Source organism: Aquarana catesbeiana, linkage group LG11 (assembly GCF_042186555.1).
Source record: "Aquarana catesbeiana isolate 2022-GZ linkage group LG11, ASM4218655v1, whole genome shotgun sequence".
Lineage (NCBI taxonomy): Eukaryota > Metazoa > Chordata > Amphibia > Anura > Ranidae > Aquarana > Aquarana catesbeiana.
The window spans coordinates 223,574,119-223,591,523 of NC_133334.1; the positions used below are offsets into that span (position 1 = coordinate 223,574,119).

At 44.9% G+C, this 17,405-nt stretch overlaps 1 protein-coding gene across 2 annotated transcripts in view; it reads right to left on the minus strand.

Annotated features, from left to right (window-relative positions):
• LOC141112508 (phospholipase A and acyltransferase 4-like) overlaps positions 1 to 16,567 on the minus strand; it is a 56,397-nt gene extending 39,830 nt beyond the window's left edge. Inside the window, exons 1-2 of one of the 2 annotated variants that reach the window (XM_073605395.1) lie at positions 16,415 to 16,567; positions 4,369 to 4,421 (exon numbers count right to left, since the gene is read on the minus strand). In XM_073605395.1, the coding sequence (XP_073461496.1) occupies positions 4,369 to 4,380 (12 nt within the window). In that variant the 5' untranslated portion in view covers positions 4,381 to 4,421; positions 16,415 to 16,567. Of the gene's footprint in view, positions 1 to 4,368; positions 4,422 to 8,312; positions 8,399 to 16,414 lie in introns of those variants that run through there. The other variant, XM_073605396.1, reaches the window with a different exon arrangement.
• Between the last annotated feature and the right edge of the window lie 838 nt (positions 16,568 to 17,405).

Sequence of the window (17,405 nt, forward strand, 5' to 3'; positions counted from 1 at the left end):
TTTATTCTCTATTTCGCTTTGGCTATTTCCGCCGGCTCCTACTGCGCAGGCGCTGCGCCTGCGCAGTAGAGGGGGTTCCTTATCCGCTGAGAGGAACTTTCTCGGCAGAACACCGGCAGCTAAATCCTGGAAAAACCTTTACTACAAGGATGCCTGTCCTCTTCCTGTCTCTGAACTTCCAGCACCACAATGATTAACAGCTTCGGGTCTTCAGGCAGAACAGCAGTACAGATGGTCTGACAGGGACAAGATCTCTTCTTCCTATATTGAATAAAGTTCTTTCATCGATTACACTACCTGTAACATGATCTGCGAATTGAGGAGAGTCTAATCAGTCAAAGGATTCTCTCCCAAATTCAGTGATCTAAATACAAGCAGTGGAATCAGTGAAAGAACTTTACTCAATAAAAGGAGAGGGCAGGAGTGGGTGTGTCCATGTCAGACCATCTGTACTGCTGTTCTGCCTGAAGACCCAAAGCTGTTAAAGCGGAATTTCACCCGAAATAGAATGTTCCGCTTGTTTGCATCCTCCCCTCTCCATTGCCACATTTGGCACTTTTGGGGGCGGTGGAGGGTACCTGGTCTTTATAGGTACCCACTCCCACTTCCGGTCAGACCGCCACGGCGATCTGAGCAGACATTCACCTCCCCTCTTCCTTCCCCCGCAGCCTTCTGGGACACATCACAGGTCTGAGAAGACTGCGGGATCATTCACAAAGGCTAGGCGGCTCGCACATGCGCAGTAGGAAACCGGCTGTGAAGCCCTTATCCAAGATGCTGGAGCCTGGACCCAAAGCTGATTGAAAAATCGGGGAAGACATCACTAAATCCCTGGACAATTAGGTTTCCTTATATTAAAGTGTTTGTAACTCCCCCCCCAAAAAAAGGATCATGTTTCTTTAAAGCATGAATAACAGCACAGTGCTTGTGCTGTGTAATCTGCCCTTTTCTATGATCTAAAATACCTGGCTGATCCTGCCTGGTGCTGCCCTCTTCTTTGTAAACTGACATTTATTATGGCCGCTGAGTCCCTGATACCGTGGTCAGTTTACGTGCCTCCGTCATCCGCTGTCTCTCCTCTTTCCCCCTCCCTGCCTGTCAGCTAGTGTCAGTGCCCGCCCCTCCCCTCCTTCTGCTAAAATAACTTTGTGTACTTTATAAATTTCCCTCTGTTGCATGATTTTGTGCCCCAATGTATGTTCTACATAAAAAAATATGTAGCTGTATACCTTATTTCAGAGCGCCGGTCGGTGCTCTCCTCCTCTCCTTCCCTCCTCCCAGCTGACGTCAGCGAGGGACTCCCAGCCCCTGCTGCTGTACTTCTCAGATAGGGAGAGGGGAGCGGTGTGCAGTCACGTGAGCGCCAAGAGGTGCTCTTAAATAAGGTATACAGCTACATATTTTTTATGTAGAACATACACTGGGGCACATAACATCATTGAGCAGAGGGGAATCTATAAAGTACACAAAGTGGTTTACAACTACTTTAAAAGTCAGCAGCTACAGTATTTGTAGCTGCTGACTTTTAATTTTACTCCTCTTTAATCACTGCAGTGTTGAAAGTTCAGAGACAGGAAGAGGACAGGCATCCTTGCAGTGAAGATTTCTCTAGGATCCATCTGCCCGCACAATGTGGGACATACTTTGTTACAGGTAAATATGACTAGCTATAGGGATTTATTTAATTTATTTTTTTTTAGCTAAACTTCAGCTTTAACTCTTTGCTCGCACAGTGTTCAAATCTAGTTTACAACTTATAATGTGATCTGCCAGCACAGTGCAGATAGAGTTACTTTTGACAAACACAGCTCCCCAGCCCCTTATAAAAAATATAATTAAGTAGGGTTTTTTTGTTCATCTAAAATGGTAAACAGCATTTTTTAAATATTTTTACGTTATGCTATGTGAGTAGGAACATGTAACAAATATAAAGTAGTGGTTATCCCACCAAGTGGAAATACATTTTTGAGTTGTGTACATGCCCTCATTTCCACATGACAGCATTTAGGTCAGGCCATTTGATGCTTAGTCACCAAGTACTGTATTGTAAGTAGGCAGGGGAGTGTCACACGCTGCCCCACACCTGGAAGTAATTTCTCTAAGTTCCATTTCGGAATCAGAGAGGTGGGGGAGTTACTTATGAGCACCTCAATAAAGTTAACCTGCTACTGGCCTTAAGTGTTTAATTTTTGCTCATTAACTTGGTGGTGCCTGACTGCAGTTCTCTGCAAAATGTTGACAGTGGTGTAATATTTCAATAGGTTCAGCCAGCAAAAGTAGAACATTTTTAAATTAGAACAATTCATGCTTGTAGAGCAGTTTTCTCAATCAAGATTCCACTTGTGGTTTCTATGGAATTATTTGAGCTGTGAGTGTATTGATCTCCCAACTACACTAACCACCAATACCAAAGAGGCCATTTTCTACTAACCATCAATGTAGAGGAGTAATTTCTATACTGATCACTTAGATGAAACCACCATTTTTACTGTCTGTGTTTCTTTGCTATTGTTATTATTAAAAGGAGAAGTTTAGCCAAAGCTATGGATCACATGAGTGCAGTTAGTTCTGTTTTAGCCTACAGCGGGCTGAAGCCCGCTGTCCATCGACATCAGAGAGCCAGTCCAGGCTCTGAAAAGATCCTGACCATATGGTCGGGATCCACCCAGATGCCTGGACTGGCAGCTGGCTCAGCCTCTCAGCAAGCCGCTGAGAGCCCGAGCCAGCCGCTTCCCTCTACAGCTCAGTGCCCAAAGTGCTCGGGGGTTGCAGTGCCCAGTTCTCTGCTCACAGAATGCTGAGAACTAAACGATCAGCGTTCTTCGAACGCTCAGTTCTCAGTGCAGAGCCAACAGGGGACAGATGCAGCATCAGTCCACCTACGCGAGTATAATTTTTTTTTCAAATTCCCGAACGTCTCTTAATTTCATTTCAAGAATATTGCTGAGAATAATATTGATGTCTAGAGAAAGGGGGTGTTAAGTGGTCCTCCCTGGGAGCCAAATATACTCCAAATAATTGATGTTATTCAAACCTTCGTACAACTTATTGTTCATGCTATTGTTCCGTGGGTTGTATGCATATTCATTTTTATAGGGGTTCCCCAAGACTTACATTTTTTAAAGTTGTAATGGGGTAAATGGTGCAATAAGTGTTTGTGTGTACATTAATGTCTATGCAGAACAGCAAAAAGTTCATGGAGTCCACTTGGATCCTTCAGGGTAACTTTCTGCTAATCTCAATGCACCAGATGCACCACCTCTGAAGAGACTGAAGTATCTCTTAGGCTGCTTTCACACTGGGGCGGTAGGGGGCATCGGCGGTAAAACAGCGCTATTTTTAGCGCTGTTTTACCGCGGTATTTGGCCGCTAGCGGTGCGGTTTTAACCCCCCGCTGGCGGCCGAAAAAGGGTTAAAACCACTCGTATAGTGCGGCTATAGCCGCGGTATAGCCGCACTGTCCCATTGATTTCACCGCTATTCACCGTTCCTTCACCGCACCAAAGATGCGGCTTGCAGGAGATTTTTTCTTCTCCTGCCAGCGCACCGCTTCAGTGTGAAAGCCCTTGGGCTTTCACACTGAACAAACAGCGGAGGCTGTTTTGGGGCGGTTTGCAGGCGGTATTTTTAGCGCAATAACGCCTGCAAACCGCCCCAGTGTGAAAGGGGTCTAAGCAAACAGATAAGAAGAACAGCAGTGCGCAATCTGAGTGTAGTATATTAACAGATTTATTGTGATGAAAAGACAAATGGCAACTCACGTTGTGACAGTTAAAATCAGGCTCATCGCATAGTATGTGCTTCTGATGGACAGTCTCCAACAACAGGGAACCTCAGACCAATATAGGAGTACTGGGTGGATGGATACACCTGCAGGACCAAGAGAACACACTGGGGGGCACCAAACTAAGTGCAGCAATAAAAGTACTGAGAAATACTTGTACATTAGTAACTCACATGGGAAGGAGAAATGGCACTTTTTGTATGTAATCCGTGAGTGGTCGGCTCATGCATCTGGGAGGGAGAGCCTCTTCCTACAACTTGCAGCCTGGAAAGTCCAGATGCCAGGCTGGATGGCAGCTTAGATGAGGAAGTGGAAACCAACAAGATGGCGGATAGCTCTTACTTTGTGAAGAGCCTGATTTTAACTGTCACAATGCAAACTGCTATTCATCTGTTACATTTTGTTTAGGGTTTTCTGAGGTATAAAGACTGAGAATGATTGTGTAGGCTCTGCAACAGCCTTAGGGGAATAAGGTATTTATTTAATAGTACAGACATAGTAAATTATTCAATTCAGTTACAAGGGTTTCCTTGTCACAAATATGCTGAGAATAACAGAAAATATCAGGGGAAACTGATACTTACTATTAAAGGCATGTCTTGTGTCTTCTGTTAGCTTTTTGTTTGCTCAGAACTGTCTGTCAACAGAAGGTCAGAGGATATATGATTGTATTAAGTGTCTACAAAAACTTTCACAGCTCACTGATATTGTAAGTTATGCATTTGCTCTATATTTTCATGACTTATTTTGGTAGAATACAGCCCTCACAGGTAATTCTTGTGCTTAAAGTAGTTGTAAACCTTTAATTTTTTTTTAAATAACAATAAAAAAACATGCCTATACTTACCTGCTCTGTGCAATCGTTTTGCACAGAGCAGCCCCGATCTTCTTCTTCTGGGGTCCCCCGCAGGCACTCCAGGCCCCACCTCTTCATCAGGTGCCCCCCTGGAAAGCGTATTTCCATGGGGGCACCCATGCATGCTCGCTCCTGAGTCTCGCTGCTGCATCCATTGACACAGACAGTGGGACTCAGCCATGCCCCCCCCTGCTCTTGTGTCACTGGATTTGATTGACAGCAGTGGGAGCCAATGGCTCCTGCTGCTATCAATCTGTCCAATGAGAAGAGAGACAGTGGCAGGAGCCACTGCTGTTGTGCGCATCTCTGGATTGGATCACGCTCAGGTAAGAAAAAGGTGGGGGGGGTCTGTGGAGGAGCTGCAGCACAGAAAGTTTTTCACCTTAATGCATGTCTAATGTCACCAAGAAAGAAAATTATGGGAACTCCAAAATTTTAGTATTGTCATAGGCCTGCGTAAGGGGTGTGCCAGGTGCCAATTCCCCCTACTCATGTCACGAGGGGGCTGGGTCTCTGTGTGACATCCCCCGCCACGCCCCATTGCTTTATAACAAATGGCAGACATCGGACCTGACAGCATCAGGGGATGACCAGGTCAGCAGGGGGAGAAGAATCGGGAGAAGAAGTAGAGGGAGAAGAACAGGGAGAAGAAGCAGAAGGAAAAGACACGGAGCTACGACAGGGGACATTCTTCATTTTTAATAAAGGATTTTTTCAAAACGGTCTCTTGTTTTTTTGTAACACCACTTTTTTGGGGTGAATGGGTAGGGGTACAATGTACCCCATACTTATTCACATGGGGGGGGTTGGGAGAGGCCCTTGTCTCCAACATGGTGACAAGGTGCTCTGGGGTGGGGGGCTCCGAGCCCCACTGCCCCAAAGCACCCACCCTCCCTCCCCTATGTTGAAGGCATGTAGCCTGATATGGTCCAGGAGGGTGGGGACACTCTCTCGTCTCCCCCCTTTCCTGACCTGCCAGGCAGCATGCTCGGATAAGAGTCTGGTATGGATTTGGGGGGGGCACACAGTTTTTTTTTTTAATTATGGCGTGGGGGTTTCCCTTAAAAGGCACACCAGACTGAAGGGTCTGGTATGGTTTGGGGGTCCCCACGCTGTTTCTTTTATGTTGATGTGGGGTTCCCCCTCAAGATCAATACCAGACCCAAAGGGCCTGGTATGGATCGGTAGGAGGGGGCCCCTACGCCTTTTTTTTTTTTTTTTTTTTTTTTTAATTTTGGCATGAAGTTTTATCCTCAAGATCCTCAGAGCACAAGTCACATGCCACAAATCGGATCAGTAAGGCTACTTTGACACTGAGGCGCTTTACAGGCGCTACAGCGATAGAAATAGCGCCTGTAAAGAGCCTCTTCAGTGTGAAAGCCCAAGGGCGATAAAAATAGCGCCGCTTTACCGCCGACGCCCAGTGGGAAAGTAGCTTTAAGATGATTAGCCGACTTGGATGCGACTTTCAAATTTTCAAATCAAAAGGCTGAAATCATACCCAAGTTGGACCAAAGTAGTGCAGGGAGAATTCTCAAAGTTAGATCAGACACAAGTAGGACCAGTTAAGATCTCTCTCATAGGGAACTATTGATTTTGACATGTCATGCGACTTGTGCTCTGGAAGTCGGAGTGCATGTCGGACCAGTGTGAACCGGCCCTTAGGCTTGATTCAGACCTATGCATTTTTAGTGCTTTTTGCATTTTGCAGATTTGCTCTACAGAAAGTATTCTATAGGAAACCATGTTAAACGGACTGTAGTGCAAAATGCAAAAAGCACTAAAAATGCATAGGTGTGAATCAAGCCTTAGTCACGCATATATGAATGGTATCATTGGAAAACATGAGGAACAACTTGTCATGCAACTTTGATGTCCAAAGTTGCATCACAAGTTGCACAAGTGTGAATGGAGCCTGAAGCTTAAGTTGCAGCAAACATTTTTTTTGTACTTCCTACCAATGCAAAATTGTACTTGTGCTGATGGCTGCTGCTTTAGTTGATCTAAATCCAGAATCTTCTGAACACCATCTTCCGAACACAGGTCCTTCAGCTGTGCATGGAAGATTACCACTGCAGGGGTCCGCAGTGGTAATCTTCCATGCACAGCTGAAGGACCTGTGATAAGCACTCATCAAGAGTGTTGACTATTCCCACCCTTTTCACCCCCCCCTTCCCATTCATAGGAGTCATACTTCAAAGAAAAAAGCCATTTATGAATGGAGGAGGCAGACCTTTCATTTATCTGCACATCCTCCGTTCATAGATCCTTTTTCATTCACAGAGGCTATAGTATGGCTTCTATGAATGGAGGAGGCGGGCAGAAAGGGCAGGTATAGTGGGCAGCTTTGATGAGTGTCTGTCACAGGTCCTTCTGCTTTTTTAATCTTCTGGTGCTGGAAGGGAGAGGATATTCAGAGGATTTGGATTTCAACTAAAGCTGCAGCCGTCAGGGCAAGGGACATCTTGCATTGATAGTAAGCACTGTCCCTCGTGCGGATTTAAAAAATAAATGTTTGACTAAACTTAGGCTTTAAAATCATATTTTTTTATAACATACGCATTTATGTACATGTATAATATATTGGTATGACAATTATCATTGCAGGTATTAACACAGTTATCAATACAAAATATTTTGTGATAAAGGTTCTTTACACAGTTTTATTAGCAATGGCTGACCATTTCATATTCTTGGTGAGTTAGTTGATTTTCCCCTGCACTGCTGCTATACAGCCCCTTTTCATGAGTGCCCATCACAGCCCCTTAAATCTACTGACCCTTGTTACATTGGAAGATTACAATGATGGGGAGGAGCGTTGCAGGAGCATTGGGGCACTAGCTCCTCTCAAAAACGTGAGTTTGGTGGGGGTTTTTTTCTTCCAGTGGGAGCATATGCCTGAAAAAGCCTAGTGTGCATGCACACATTGGCTAACATGGAGGGGAATTCTAGGCAGAACAAATAAGAGCTCAAAAGCCTGTAGGAGCAGCTTCTTTGAGCGGTGGTTAAGAAAATACTATCTAGGACGGTTCGTGAAAAAAAAAAACGCGCATGCTCAAAAAAGCTTGAAAGAACTCAATTAAAACATGAGAAAGAGCACAAAAAAGAACAAGCTTCATAGGCAGAAATAAAAGCTCAAAATCAGCTTTTTTGAGCTGCAGTGTGCATAAGCCCTAAAGCTGGCCATAGTTTGATTGAAATTCAGCCAGTTCAGCAGGAAACAGCTGAATTTCCATCCATCTATGGTAGTTTCTGTTCATGAGACGTCCATCTCATGATTGACTTCTCATGAATGGGCTTGGAAAATTTTTGTTCAAGTAGCGCTGCAGTGCTGATCAATGGGGTCGATTTATTAAAGACAAATAGACTGTGCACTTTGAAAGTTCCATTACACTCATTTTCCCCCAAAGCTTAGTGAATGTGGTGAAGCTCGGCATGTATAAGCAAAACTGCTTTTTTTTTTTTTTTTCTTGCACCTGATTGGGTATTCTTTATGAAGTGAAGCTTTACCACATTCACTAAGCTAAAGGGAAAATAAGTGCAACAGCATAGTCTATTTCTAAATAAAGTGCAGCGCTAGTAAGGTGGCAGCAAATCACATAATAGGTAGGGGAAATCAATAAACAGGTAAAATGCTGAAAACACATATGCATAAAGAGAGATTGTCCATACCAGAGGAATCCACACTCTTCAGAGAAAGTCCTCTGTGCTACGTGACAGATGACAGACAGGTGAAGAAACACGTGATGCTGAACTAAGTTGGCAGCTAGAAAAGATCATACTCCACACACCAAACAGATAACACAAGCTGCTTACCAGATGACAATGAGCAATGAATCACAGGTGGTCAGATAACGCATGGGGAAATAGGTCTCCCTCCAACCATATGTAGCTCACACTTCTCCAGCAACACTGGAGAATAAAAACATGAAAAGCGCATTTAAGACGAGCTGGTCTTTCAGAAACTCCAGCAGCTGCTCTATGTAAAAAATCTGCTGTTGGAATCCCAGTAGGCAGTCGAAATCCCATGCAACAGCAAATGCAAGAACCTAACCTATGAGCTGCCTTATCGTTAGAATTCTGCCATCTTGGTCCTCTTGCAGTTTGATTGTGGTGTGACGGAGACCTATTCCCCTGTGCTTTCAGCAGTCATTGTCATCTGGTAAGCAGCTTGTGTTATCTGCAGCGGCGGCTGGTGCTCAATTTTTTTTGGAGGGGGTGGCAAAACGGGCCCCTTACTAACCAACAAACACCACCCTGCCCCCGTTGCACGACCGCGTGCTGCTTTGCTCGCCTGCTTGTCTATTGTCCGCCAGCCCCGCACTTACCCCATCCAGGTTGCGGCTTCGGCAGCTTCGTCTCCTCCTGAGTCCCGGCTGTCACTTCTCCCAGCCAATCAGAAGTTAGGACTCGTGGCCAATCTGTTCTCAGGACCCACTTCCTGATGGGCCAGGTGGAGAAATAGGAAGACATTAGCGAATATTAATTTGCTAATGTCACACAACTGGGTAGGCCACCCTTTTTGAATCCAATTTGGCTCCATTTACATCTATACATGTTGCTTTTGAGCGTTTCTGCAGTGCTTTTTGCGGTGCTTGCCACGTTTTTGAACATGCGTTTTTTTTTTATTTTTTACCGTTTTTTTATACTGTATACAGTGTTAAAAAAAAAAAAAAGAAAGGAAAAAAAAAAACGCAAAACGCGGTACTTGCGTTTTTGGATGCAGGTCCATTGAATTCTATTACATGCAAAACGCTGCATTTTGCATGAAAAAAAAGTACCCGACCCTTTCCAAAAACGCAGAGGCACAAAAATGCATTGATGTGAACATGTTTCATAGGAACCCATGTTAAAAAATTCCCATGCATTTCTGCAAAATGCAGCAAAAAACGCATTAGTCTGAATAGAGCCTTAGAGCCTCCGGCTCTAATCATATGCTTTGTAAAAAAAAAATAAAACATTGGAATCCATGCGTTTGACGCCCTACATGTAGATTAGTGGCCTGGGCGCATGGATTAGGGGCGGCGCCCCTGCGCCCTGCATGAGCGGCTGCCATTGGTTGGCAGGTTTTCCCCTACCTACAGGGGCATACCAAGGGGCTAACGAGACCGGCGCCTGCCAGGGGCGCAGGCCGGGGGGGGCGCAAATCAAAATCCCGCATCAGTTTGTGTCACTTCACTGAGTGGATTTCCATTAACTGCTGTGTCCCCTGCGATCCAGCCACCATGTTGCAGCAGCTGGCGCCCTGTGATTGGGCGAATGTGGTCATGTGCTGCGGCGGGGCTGGCCAGTCCTTGAACGAAGGCGGTGCATGGCGAAAGCTGCTCTGCCTCCTGGAGTCCCGCCCGTGCTTCTTTAAGCCACCGCCGTCTTCTCTTCCACCCTTCCTCTTGACTGCGCCAGATCTGGAAGTGCAGTGGGACTTTATCTGGGACTGTCGTGCCGCCTCTGGTGTGAACCGAGGCTCAGGCTTGTACAGCCTGATAGTCAGAGTTGTGTAGATAGTGCCAGTGAACATGACTAGGATCTTGTTTTGTAAGTTTTTGAACCATTTTTCTGCTTATCTCACTATACAGCACTTGTAACTAGACTTGGACATGGCATACCTTCCAACTTTCTGAGATGGGAACGAGGGACACCTATTAGCAAAAGTAGAATTGTACAAAAAAAAAAAATGGTTAAACCCACTAAGGCCACTTTCACACTTTTGCAACTTGTCCTGCGACTTGGGACTGCAAAGTCGCATGACAAGTCGTACCCCATGATTTCCAATGAGTACCGACTTCAAAGTAGTCCCTGTACTACTTTGGTCCGACTTTGATGCGAGTTGAGGTCCATAGACCTCAAGTTTACACAGGCATTACCTGAAATTGTGTGACTTTCAAGTGGCAGTAGTGTAAAAGAAGTCATTTTTTTATCGCTACATTTCCTTTAGATTGGCTTTTGGAATTTTCAACTGCAGCAGTTTAGACATTGGATGAAAGGTTTAGCACTGGGAAACACTTTTTTGATAGATAAATAGTGCATTTTATATACAACTTTATAGATCAGACCAAAATGAGGGACAGAGGGACTTTGTTCCAAATCAGGGACAGTTGGGAGGTATGATTATAGCACCAATAAACACACCACTGTTTGATTCTACTCCACTGAACTGGTATCTGTGCCTGAAAGTCTACTCACGCCAGGGATCTTTTGTACCCGCTACCTATACCCAGCTCACACAATGCATTGCACTGCTCCAGGTAACCGACTTCAATCTAAATGGTTTTAGGGTGTGGGCTGATGTAAACGATTAGTTGAGGAAAAAACAGCCTGTAAACCAAAAAGCTGTCACATCAACAGGATGGGGAAAGGCTGTTTTTTTTTTAACTTGGCAGGCTGCAGGACCTGACCAATGACAGAACATATATGTAAGTAAAAATCATACTATTGTTATTTTATTTTCCTAAAGCATGCTTTAAATGCAATTTTACCTTGAATAATCAAGCCCTGCATTGATCAATATCATAACTGTAAGAGACACACTTTACAAAAGTTGAAATCTATTAAAAACTTTCAGTAAAATGTAAGAACTTATTGAATGATCCACTTAATAGGGCTTGGGAGGTTACTATTTACAGTAAAACCTTGGATTGTGAGTAACTTGGCCTGCAAGTGTTATGCAAGACGAGCAAATTTAAAAAAAAAAATTTAACCTGATATATGAGCGAGGTCTATCGGATGCATACTAGCCCATTATGCTTTTACTTTGTAGGGAACAAAGGGGAAGTAAAACCCATCAGGGTTTACTTCCTCTTTAAGAAGTCTGGTGCTCATCTGCGTAAAGCTGCTGGTGTATACGTGGCCAGAGGTCCGGGGGCGCTGGTGGCTCCCAGCACTTCCTGGGGAAGTCGGAGAGACTCCCAGCTGGGTGGGGCGGACGTAGAGCGTGTTCAGAGCACTCGGAAGTGCTGTCAACAGTTCCCCAGTGTCTCCGAGTTCTCCAGGAAGCGCTGGGAGCCACCAGCGCCCCCGGACCTCTGGCCACATATCAGAGGCGTATCTAGTGAAAATGGTGCCTATGGCAAGCACTGAAACTGCGCCCCTGTCAAAACATTTGAAACCCAACTTTCAGATAATACTGTCAGTATATACAGGTATATAGGGAGAACAGTAGGTTAGTGGTTGGCACTTGCCTCACTTGGTTTGAATCTGGGCCAGGAAGCTATCTGCATGGAGTTTGCATGTTCTCTAGGTGTGGGCATCCTCCAGGTACTCCAGTTTCCTGGCACACTCCAAAGCCATGTTGGTAGGTGATGGTCCCCCCTCTGTATGAAGCAGCAATGTACATGGGTGATAACATTCTGCATGCCACCCCCTATGTCCAAAAAATAGACCAAGATGAGCACTGGCCCAAAATCTGCCAAGAGCTGAACAGGACTGAATGGAAGTATTCATAGATATGTGTAGGGTCCTCTATAATTGTAGGGTCAGTGTAGAATGTGATCAGCCATGTACACTGCCAGTCTGTACACAGGGTACAATTCACCTACCTGCATGTGTTTGGCGTGGGAGAGGAACCCCACAGGGGGAACATGCTAACTACATGCAGCTAGTGCCCTGGGCAGGAGTGAAGCCCAGTATATAAATAGGGGTACACATTGGTGGGGGGGTACCTGCTTCTCCTTGCTCTCCTATTTGTGGGGGGATCCTCTTGCAGCTGACACCCTCCAGCATGTAGAATCCAGAGGCATGCCCAGGATGCTAACCATAAAATGTCAAGGACAACATAAAGCAGACAGGCAGTGTCAGCGGGCATGGCCGGCCACCTACCCCCCATGTAAGTCTAGAAATGGAATGAGAGGCACTTACCTAGGAGGAGCAGTCTAGTCCTCTTCTCCTCCTTCAGTACCCGATCTATGCTCTTGCTGACTTTCTTGCCCTCCATCTCCTCCAGTCAGAGTTTGTCCCATCCCTTCTGCAGAGGATGTTGCTGGTGCACCTGCTGGCCCTTGCTGTCCCCGGTGCCGCTGCCTCCCCAGTTCTGTAGTAGTAGAAGCAGCCCATCCGGACTTTCCCCTCTGGCCACTTTGCACAGCTTCCCCCGAGATTGAGGTTGTCCACCCCTGAGCTGCTGCTGTGATCCGGCCAGGGTCCAGTGCAGATCCCCATGCCTCAGGTCCCCGAATCTTATAGGCACTGACAGCTCTGGGGCTGCTCGGTGTCCAAGTTAGTGGCAGCGTTAGAGATGGAGCCGCTGGGATCACAGAACAGCCGCTGCCGGAGGCTGTAGCAGAGCCACATGGCTCCAGATGTACACGTGCTGGAGCTCTGTGATCAATAGCCACTGATCAATGGGCAGAGAACGGGTGAGGGAGAGATCGGGGGCAGATTTAGCGATGGGCGCACCCCCCGGATGAATGGAGAGACATTCTTAGAGATGGCAGTGTGGGGCGGTGGGATGGAGCTTAGCTCTTCATCATCCAGCCGGGGATCCCGGGAGAAACGGGGAATACAGATCCCAGCAGCTCGTCACATTGCCAGCGGGCCATCGTGCATCTTCTATGCTCAGCTCCATACACACAGCGCAGATCACCTGACACCGCCAGCGACCTCAGCAGGCTGGTCCACCTTACCGTAATCAACGCATACCACGCGCATCCCCCACACTCAGCTTGCGCAATGGCGACACCAGGGACGCAGCTTTTCTGAGCAATACACCAGTTTTAACATTCTCACTTTTCCCCATCATGCGTCCCCTTCACATGGCGCCCATGGCACTTGCCATATGTGCCATACCTTAGATACGCCACTGCCACATATACACCAGCAGCTTTACACGGATGAGCACCAAACTCCTTAACGCTGGATATTGTTTTTGACATTGTGAGTGTGATTCCACTTTTTTTTACATTAAAAATGTGATCATACTACAGTACATTTGAATGACGCTGCTCTTTTTGTTCTTTGTATCACCTAATTAGGACTTTTTAACAGGAACAACCCCAGCTGGATTGCGCCAATAACCTATGTTTTTTTGTGCCTCTAAGACCCCTTTCACACTGGGGCGCTTTGCAGGCGCTACAGCGCTAAAAATAGCACCTGCAAAGCACCCTGAAAGAGCCGCTCCTCTCTTTTGAGTGTGAAAGCCCAAACGCTTTCACACTGGAGCGGTGCGCTGGCAGGACGCTAAAAAAAGTCCTCCTAGCAGCATCTTTGGAGCGGTGTGTATACCGCTCTTGCCCATTGAAATCAATGGGCAGCACGGCCATACCACCAGCAAAGCGCTGCTGTGGCAGCGCTTTGTGGGTGGTTTAAACCTTTTTTCGGCCACTAGTGGGGGTTAAAAGTGCTCCGCTAGCGGCTGAATACCCCAGCAAATAGGACGGTAAAGCGCCGCTAAAAATAGCGGCGCTTTACCGCTGACGCCGCCCCCACACCAGTGTGAAAGGGGCCTTAGTGTAGCAATATGGTTACAAAATGGTTGTGAAACAAATCATCTAAGTTTCCATTATGTCTTTTGGGTAAATTTGCTTTGATATATGATTGCTTTGGATTACAAACACATTTCCGGAACGAATTATGCACGCAATCCAAGGTTTTACTGTACTAACATTGCATTGTCTCTTACCAGACACTGATATCAAAATCGTTTGTAAAACAATATATCATCATGTACATTTTTCTTTTTTTTTTTTTACACAGTCAAGATTCATTGGAAATAAAAGCGGGGTACAGAAACAATGACATATTCATACAAGGCTCAGTCTTGGTTATCAGAATTACAACTTGGGATATTGCAATACAAATACAATGCCATGAAAAGATTATAACTAGGAATAGGGAAAACCAAGGGTTTCAAATTTCTGCACATTTCCGAAATGTTTTAGATGAGTCTGCTCCTGTTTCCTGATCCTTCCCACAGGAAATATATTTCACCTGTGACTCCTAGTATAAAAAGAATCTGAGCAGGCTTTCTGGTTAGTCCAAAGATTTGTATCTATATGACTTCAAAAGGTAGACCCAGAAGAAACAGATTTAACCTATAACACTTATGTTCTCTGTCAGTGCTCAGAAATAAATTTGTATAAATGTAGCTATAGCGAAAACCATATAACACCTATATAAATATATATATATATATTTATTTTCTATGTTCCAGTTAAGTGAAATCAGAAGTATTCCCTTTTTTCATTTTGCATGTGCTAACCTAAAACCAACACAGTTAAATGTTAATAAAAAAATGTAAAAAGAGCCGTTGTTGATAGTTAAAAACACGGACCTCCAAAAACTAATATCGGCATTCTACAACATACCTATTACCCCAATGGCCACTAAACTGGCATACGGACTCAAGCCCCACTGGGAAAGAGCGATAGGATCTATAGAGGACGAGGAATGGGAGGAGGCCATGGAATCTTGCAAGGTGGTTTCTCCCAAACTCTCTGATAGATTGACCCAAATCTACATACTCCACCAAGCATACCTCACCCCACTTAGAGTGGCTAGATATAGGAGCTCTCAGTCCACTATGTGTCAGATGTGCGGGAAAGAGACAGGCACATTCATTCACTTACTGTGGTCGTGCCCCAAAATACAAGGTCTATGGAGCACAGTGGTGTAGTAGGTAGCACTCTCACCTAGCAGTAAAAAGGGTCACTGGTTCGAATCCCAACCACGACACTACCTGCCTGGAGTTTGCATGTTCTCCCTGTGCCTGCGTGGGTTTCCTCCGGGTACTCCGGTTTCCTCCCGCACTCCAAAGACATGCTGGTAGGTTAATTGGCTTCTGTCCAAAATTGGCCCTAGTATATATGAATGTGAGTTGGGGACCTTGGATTGTGGGTTTCTTGAGGGTAGGGACTGATGTGGGGGTGTACTCACTCAGGTTGAACTGGATGGACTGGTGTCTTTATTCAACCTTACTAACTAACTATGTAAGTGGTAACATTCCTACATGACAATATGGGCTCTCCAGTAAGCCTCGGTTCACACTGGGACGACTTGTCAGGCGACCTAGGTCGCCTGACAAGTAGCGTCCTGTTCAGTACAATGGAACCGTTCTAATTGGAGCGACGCAAGTCGCTCCGACTTAGAAAAAGGTTCCTGTATGACTTTGGGGGGCGACTTGCATAGACTTCTATACAGAAGTCGTTTTGCAAGTCGCCCCGGCAGTCGTGTGCAGGTCGCCTCGGTGAGACGACCTGCAAGTCGTGCCGCCTCTGGTGTGAACCGAGGCTAACACTAGACCCCAAAACATGCCTTATCGGGATACTATCTGACTCTATTGACAAATACACTAAGACGTTTATGCACGAGACGCTATTTCTAGCACGGAAAACGATAGCCAGAAAAGCCAGAAAATGGATGAGACCCTTCCCCCCAAGGCTTTCGGACTGGAAGGCAGAAATAAATAATTCCTTACCATACAAAAAATTCATATACACTAATAGAGGGTGTCCCACGAAATACAACAAAATCTGGGATAGATGGTTACAAGAATCGGATACCTGCTCATAGTACAACCTGAACATCGCACAACAGATAGATATTAAGTTATAGATTGCTAATCCTATAGGAACTATGAACGAAACGCAGGGTCGCACTATGGAACAATTCTTTATCTTGTACCCAAACAGAATATGTAAACATAACTATAGATTAAGCTTTTAATTGTTATTTATATACCTTCATTACATGTTTTGTACCCTGAACAGTATATTATAACATGTATGCACTATGGACAAATTAATAAAACCTTTTTGTTGATTAAAAAAAGAAAGAGATCTCACCTGCTCAGCTGCTAGTCTCTAGCAATGTGCACATTATAAGCAAGGGCATGTCATGCATCATATTATATTTGCTTTCATTTTCCATTCTTCATTTCAAGATAGCCAAATACATATCTACAATCCAAAGTCAGCTAGCAACAGTCTAAATATTTACAGTGCCAAAGTACCAAATTCACGTAGGATTCTGGACACAATCCACAAAGTACCGGTAATTAGATTGCTTGGGAAAAGAAAAGATGCTCAATTTAAAGCAGTATTAATCCCCAAATGTTTCATATATTGCAGTTAACCAATTTTTAAATGTTTTATTTTTATTTATTTTATAGGTATTTTTCTTTTATATTTCACCTGGTTATCTGTCCTGTAACACACATTGGGGGGCATTCAATAAAGCTGCTGCTCCACTTATCTGGCATTAATCCCTCTTATATTACGGCAAATTCATGAATAATTTACAACACTTTTGCTTTTGACAGCAATTCATACACAAATAGTTAGGGAATTTGCCACTTTTACCTTGTGTCACATTGAATGTGCCGTGTTTACATTGTGCTGCATTGGATGCACCAAAAGTAAAAGTGGAGCTAATTAGGACCAACTGTCTTTTGGCGTGCAGAGAAAAACAGGCTCAGACACATTTGTGTGCATTCTAAAAGTGGAGCAGCATGAGTCACATTCAAGTAAAAGTTCTAGACAGGTATATACATTTGGCGCATTCTTCGCCACTTTTGCAAAATCTGCGCCAGTCTTTATGAATTCTAAGGATCCTGTCCTAGGGTGTCTGCATTTTGGATGGAGGATAGTGCTAAGGGCCGTACACACGATCGGACTTTTTGACAACAAACATGCAAATGAGCTGTTTTGGAGCAACATCCGACCGTGTGTACGCTCCATCGGACAAACTTTTTCAGTTTCCATCGGACTTTTGTTGGCTGTGCGAATGGACAAACTTTCTGGCAACAAAAGTCTGACGGAGCAAAGTCCGATCGTG